This window comes from Cyprinus carpio, unplaced genomic scaffold (assembly GCF_018340385.1).
Source record: "Cyprinus carpio isolate SPL01 unplaced genomic scaffold, ASM1834038v1 S000003308, whole genome shotgun sequence".
NCBI classification, from domain to species: Eukaryota; Metazoa; Chordata; class Actinopteri; order Cypriniformes; family Cyprinidae; genus Cyprinus; species Cyprinus carpio.
In genome coordinates, this window is record NW_024875999.1 from 1,769 (window position 1) to 8,554 (window position 6,786).

A 6,786-nucleotide genomic window follows, 5' to 3' on the forward strand; every position below is an offset into this window, starting at 1 on the left:
TGATGGGCTTCAACATTAGACTCCTAAGAACTTTAGCCTTTTTTTGTCCATTTAATAGTGAGGTGGGTTAGATGGAGTAGATTGAAACATAATATGTGACTTTGTAGTTTCTTTTGGTTCTGTTGGCGTCATAAAATTCCCCCCTGTGAAGTTGAGACATGAAGGCTGCTGTCTTGACTCTGTAATGGCTCCCCAATCAGATCAAGCTTCCACAGCTTATTCTTAATCCTGTTGTATTCACCCTGCGCCACAATCATAGTATTTTATCTTTTCTTCCTTAAAGCAGTCAGAGCCTTGGACAAATGGATATGCATTGTATTGGACTTGAAATATATTTTTTAACTGCTTTTTAATTGATTAAAATTACAGTAAAAACAGCAATTATATCACTATATTATTAGAAAATGTGAATTATTTCTGTGATGGCAAAGCTAAATTCTCACATTCAGTCTTCAGTGTCACCATGATAAACATTTTACCTATGATGATTTAGTTGCTCAGAAATGTGTATCAATGTTGAAAACAGCTGTGCTGCCTAAATATTTTTTGTGGGAAACCATGATACATTTATTTTTTCACGGTTTCTTTGACTGAATAGAAAGTTCAGAAGTAGCCTACAGTATACAGCTTTATTGTGTAATATACATCTTATGTAACAATAACATTCTTTAGATCACTTTTACTGTTAATTGAATGTATCCCTGCTGAATTATGAAGTTTTGCTCTATTAATATACTGACCCCTAACATTTTGAATGGTTAGTGTATCTCAGTTTGATTTTACTGTCCCTAAAATTATGTTGTTCTTTCCTAAAACGCATGTTAAAAGCTGAAGTGGACAAACCATCTCTCTGTGATCATGCTGAAGTGTGTGTTTGTGTGTATTACTTTCAGAGGAACTTTTTAAATAAAGGGATTGTTGTTATTGCTTGCATTTAGTCTGTCTGTCTCATTTTTTCCCTAATATAGTCTTGGTGCATTGTTTCATGTAGGCCCACTGACAAGGTGGGCTTTTTGCAGTTGTTAATGATGTTGGAAATCTGTCCTCTCACTGGTTTTTTCTGTCTCCATGAGCTCCAGATGAAAAGAGGGTGAGCAGAGGTTCTGTGAAAGGGACTGAAATTCATTTTGCAGGTGAGTCATTACATGTAGCATGTAGTGTTATATTCTGTTGTCAGAATATTATCCTTTCTTCTAGCGCGGGATTGACGTGTATGAAAATAAAATACTCAGGCCAACATTTCCTCAAATGATAGTGGGTGCTATTATAATATCCAGAGATGCTGAATTAAATTGTTTTTGTTGCCAGTTGCTAAAAAGTACAGCTAGAGAGTTTTGCTTGTTTCTACCCAAAACCTCTAGTGTAATGCTTCTCTGTCTAAACATAGGATATCGTATGATTTGTGGTGTTTGTTGAAAAGCGATACTCAATGTCGACAGACAGAAACAGATCCATGTTTTTGCTTGTAGAATATCTTTACGATCGTGTGTCTCTGATCATGTGGAGTGCACTGTTTGTGTGTAAAGCATGGTTTTTTTGTGGGTAAAGTCCTTTTCTTCTTGAATTCACCTGCACTTCATAGTTTAAGGATCTTCTAAAGGTCTCAGTGACACAAGATTTCTACGACTACTTCGTAAATGGATTAATCACATGCCCCTGTGACACTGACACTTGCATGGTTAACAATTCTCTGATGTGGGTTTTATCATAACCCGTTTGACTTTTTTTCATTGTGTGTTCAATGAAAATGGAAACTGAAGCACAGAATGATGGAGTGAATAAACATTCTGATGTGGACCTGCTTCTTCCTGTCCCCAGGTGCATGGTTCTCATTGCTATTGAAGAAAAAATTTTGTCTTAAGCCCGTGAGCTTGCTCTGCGATATAGGAATAATGACCTTGGCCAATGCCAAGTCCTGGCCCAGGTAAGCGCAACAGAAGCAGGGGTGTCTTCAAGGCTCGGCTCCTGGAGGGCTGGTGTTCTGCAGAGTTTGCCTCTGCCTTTAGAGCCTCTTACAGGTTTATGAGATGCTTTATGGGTCGCTCGGTGCATGACATTGGTGATATCCGCTGGAGATGGCACAGGGGCATGGCTTCACTGTTATTTCTTTAGACAAGTGACCAGGTGATGATATTTAGCAGAGCATTGCTTTGGTAACTCATCATGCAATGTTCTTTCTACAAATGTGAATGATCATTGTTGAGAAGCTGGTGCTATTAGTTTAAACCATCAATCAGACTTTGCCTGGCAGATCATAAAGAGGGTCAAATTGCATTGGAAGGAGAAACCAGAGTCATACTGAGGCAGAGTGAAATGAAGACAATGTTTATTTATTTTAATGTTGTTGTTATTATTTATTTTAATTAAATTGTATTGGAAAATATTATATTGAAAGTGTATTTTTATTTAAAGGAAATCTACTATTAGTTTTGTTTTAACTTAAGTAAAATGCACAATGTTTCCAAAGTCATTAAGTGATGCGTGTTAAACAATCATGATCTCAATATTAATTAAATATTTTTGATTCATGCCTGCAGATGATAGACCTTTTGCAAACAGCTGCTTCTAAGTATGGGTCAGAAACTGCTAAGACCTCTTCAGTCCTTCTAGCCATATCATCAAAGCTTTACCAGTGTCTAATGTATCTCTTGCCTCTATAAAAGAGGGACCCATGCAGCTCAGTGTGGAGATGGAGAGGTGACAGAAAAGCACTGATGGAAATGGCTCGTCTCAGAGAAGCTGAATGTCCTGCATGTATGAGCCTCAGCTCCATGTTTTCTTTCAGCTGACTTCCGCTGACACCATTTTCTCTGCCGTGTTGTGCGGTTTGTTGCCTGATTGTGGGAGAGGTCTCTGTGTGGGTTTGTTCACCATGGAAATGGTTAATGTTTGCACAATGCAAATTACACCACTTCGTGATAAATATGCCCTTTTCAGAAGCTCTCAAGTTGTTTATAGATTGTCTGAGTGCTTTCTGATGCAGTAATAAACACATGGATTTGTTTTGTCATTCTCTGTTACTGGAAAGCAGGAGGGTAGTGTAAGTGTTGACTGTAAAGCAGGATCCAAAATCAAAACTTCCTGCCACACCAGCCAAGCTGTGGAAACTATTTTTGAAATGTATTATCGGGGTCTAAGCACTCATGGGCTTGTTGACCTATGATATGCAGTTCATGCAGGGGCGATTCTAAGATTTGCGTTTGAGGGGGTCTCAGCCCCTAATGAGGGAGTATATTAATAAAAATAATAAAAAAATATATAAATAAATAAAAAAAATATTTTTGCCTAATAGGGTAAAGGTGGTAAACTAAACTTATTACAGTATTCCACTGTATTACATAGATAGGTATAACATTTGAGTACTGAATACAAGTCTTCCCTGATCTCTCTCTCACTTTCGCTCACCACTCACACACACACACACACACACACACACACACACTTACTGTACAAAACACAACATTTTACCGTTTACATTTTTTAGTACAACCCTCTTTCTTTAGCTCAAGTATGCAAACCTATTTGCCTCATTGCACCTGTAATTAGTAATGTATTTATATTAAAAAGTAAAATTTTCAAATAAAATAACAACATATACAATAATATATATATATATAGCTCCCCCCTAAAAATGGCCTAGCTACTGCCCATGAGTTCATGTAAATTTCAGTATATAATGTTAGTATCTGCGTGAGTTTGGTGTTTTTGGTTTAGCCAGAATGCTTTATTCTATGAATTCCCTTATCTCAATCATCTTAATTACAATCTAGGTTATTATATCTATTTTAATGATGAGTGTAAATTGTGTGTGACCTCAGCCAATGCAGCAGGTGCTGGATAACCTCAAAGGGAGCTGCCACCCTTCAACAGGAGCCAAAGACATCGACCTCATCTTCCTCCGTGGCATTATGGAGAGTCCCATAGTTCGCTGCTCCTTCGCTAAGGTATAAATTAATACGTTTTTTAACATCCTAAGTTTTGATATCTTTTAGGAGACATCAAGTAATCACCTGTCATAATACTCAAATTTGTTAGATTTAAATAGTCATTTTTAATTATTAGTTAATAAGAGCAGCTTATATCTGCCCACCTAATATCAATTAAAAACCCATTTACTGTGTGCACATTTGTAGGTCCAAGGGTTGTTTGATCTTGTCACAGGTCATATATATATGTACAAAGGGGCCATCTTCTTATTCTTAATATAGCTGTGTGAAAATGTTCAGATCGTGAGGTATACTGGTTGAGTTTCACTTGTTTGATTAGGAGCTAACACTATTGTAAGAAACATGTTTTCCGTGTAACTGTTCTGTCTGTTAATTATATAGTAAGAGTTAGTACCAGGACGCATGACTAACACAGTTTGATCTGCATTAATGACCAGTTTGTGCAGTCTGTTTCCCCTGAATAATCCTATGGTGACATGGTTTTCAGTCCATAATGTTTTTTTTCTATATATTTGATTCATTTTAACTTCAGGAAGGGCATCTGGCGTAAAATGTGCCAAATTGGTCGTGTGGATTATTACGCTGCCTTGTCACCTGATTGTAACTTATTTGTTCACTAACTTTGTCTGTGTTTTTTTTCATGTAGATCTCTCTGTCAAAAAAAAAAGTCTTAAAAATTCCCACCACATATCAAATTATTTATTCCCTTTTTATATAATTTACGTTTTAAACATAAAAAAAAAATTAATTCCTAAGGCTAATTTCTAGAGTTTTATGTATCCTAATACACGATTGAGTGTATATAAAGATACTTGATTAAATTATTATTCTTAGGATTAAATTAAAATAAATGAATTATTAACATTTGTTAAACTCTCTTCGCATCTGAAGTGTACTCTGGCAGTGCATTTGTTAATGCTAGACGTAATCATCTAGACGTAATCTCATTATTGTTTCCTTGGCAGATACTAAGTGATTGTCTCCGCCCACTCTCGCTCAGGGGCTCATGAGCGACCTGGAGGACGTTAAGCCTGGAGGCGGTGCAAAGTAATAACGTGGAGCTAGTGAGTGAGATCCTGTCTGATATGAGCAGTCTGATCACTCGTGATGAAAGTGCAGCAGAACTCTGTAAGATCCTGAAGGAACCCAACTTCCAGGTACCAAACCTCTCTGTTGTGTGTGTGTGTGTGTGTGTGTGTGTGTCTGTCTGACTGCCTCTTACGTGACATTACGTTGACTGTTTATTAATCCGGTTGCTGTCTTAGTAGTAAAGAAGCAAAATCACCTCTAAACACTTGAGAAATTGGACAAATGAGTTTTTGTCTTTGTGTTTTTTTTTAAAGGGAAGATGATTCATTTAGTAATTTGTTGTTTATTCTCTAAACATGAATTGAATTCTCTTGGTATTTTCAGTCCCTGTTAGAAGCTCACGACAAGGTGGCCTCTAAGTCATATGAAGCTCCTCCCACCAGCACCAATTCCACCAGCATGACCAGCTCATCCCTCATGCCGGCTGACACGGTTCGCATGATCAGCATCCAGAAGAAGGACGGAGAGCCTCTGGTGAGTGACAGATGTTCTCAGTTTCACAGGATTAGATCCCACATTCGGTCAGAGCTTGTGTTTCAAATCCATGCAGTGTCATTTGATTAGTCTGCGTTGGAAAGTTTGTGTCTGCATTAACAAGATCTAGGATCAATTGTTAAATTAGACCTTCTTATACAAGGAAGATCTAAGGCCAACCAGTCTCGAGCAGATCTATAGTTGGTCCTAGTGAAATAAAATGTCATTATGTCTCTGCCAAGGTAAGAAATTCAAGTGCTGGTTAATATAACTATTTTCATTTATATTATATTAAAGCGCCACGAATTTTTTTTTCACGGCTTTTAATCTAATGATCAGTAATGCAATACACATAAATGAATGAATCAAAGTTAAAATTTTTTTCAGTGGACTTTTAATTAGTATCATATCCATCAATAATCATTTTCAGTATCTATTCATGTAATTATATCATAATAGATAATATTAATATATAGTGTTCCTTAAAATAATTACATAATAATTATATACATTATTTCCTTACAATAATTTAAATTGCATTTAAATTTTAATGTTACTTAAATTAAATTAAAATTTTAATTGTACTTTAAATGTTGTTTATTATTTTAATGGATTGTAATATTATAATTTGTTATCTTAAAACAACCACAAATAATTATTTATTTGTATGTAAGAGATTGTATCATATTTAAAGCCACTGAAAATACATTTATTTATTATATTATATTATATTACTATTATATTATATTTATATTACTTAAATTACATTACATTACATACATTATATTATATATTAAAATGTCCCTCTAAAGAATAAAACAAAAGGTGGCCTCCTCTTTGTGCTGGCATTTCTGTGATTCAGGTTTTCGTCCCTTTAGGGTGTAACATTCCGGGTGGAGGACGGTGACCTTGTCATCGCGCGCGTTTTGCATGGCAGCATGATTGACAGACAGGGGATGCTGCACGCAGGTGATGTCATCCGAGAGGTGAACGGCCGAGAGGTGGGCAAAGACCCCATGGCTTTACAGGACATGCTAAGGGACTGCAATGGAAGCATCACACTCAAAATCCTGCCCAGCTACAGGGACACGCCTCCACCCGTACAGGTCAGCACACCACCGATTCACAGCAAACCCAGTGAGATTAAATGATTTAATTTTTGCATTTATTTAGGTGTCTGGCATTTCTGGCAGCTCAGAAAAGCTGAAAAGGAAATATACAGTAGGTGGACATCCAAAACGTTACTTCTACCGCCGCTCGTACCGCCGCCGCGGCG

General features: G+C 36.7%; 1 protein-coding gene across 1 annotated transcript; it reads left to right on the forward strand.

Moving 5' to 3' along the window:
- Positions 1 to 1,892: 1,892 nt before the first annotated feature.
- Positions 1,893 to 6,676, forward strand: LOC122143374 (protein PALS2-like). The gene is made up of 6 exons (XM_042754036.1): positions 1,893 to 1,924; positions 2,664 to 2,697; positions 3,819 to 3,944; positions 4,985 to 5,104; positions 5,361 to 5,510; positions 6,389 to 6,676. The coding sequence occupies exons 1-6, from the start codon at positions 1,893 to 1,895 to the stop codon at positions 6,659 to 6,661; spliced, it is 735 nt and encodes a 244-aa protein (XP_042609970.1). The 3' UTR covers positions 6,662 to 6,676.
- The last annotated feature ends 110 nt before the right edge of the window (positions 6,677 to 6,786 follow it).

Excerpts from the sequence above, each read along its gene's own strand:
- LOC122143374 (XM_042754036.1), top strand. The coding sequence starts at position 1,893 with ATGACCTTGGCCAATGCCAAGTCCTGGCCCAG. Across the intron at positions 3,945-4,984 it reads TTCGCTGCTCCTTCGCTAAG|GCGGTGCAAAGTAATAACGT; the intron begins GTATAAATTAAT and ends TTAAGCCTGGAG. Across the intron at positions 5,511-6,388 it reads AGAAGGACGGAGAGCCTCTG|GGTGTAACATTCCGGGTGGA; the intron begins GTGAGTGACAGA and ends TCGTCCCTTTAG.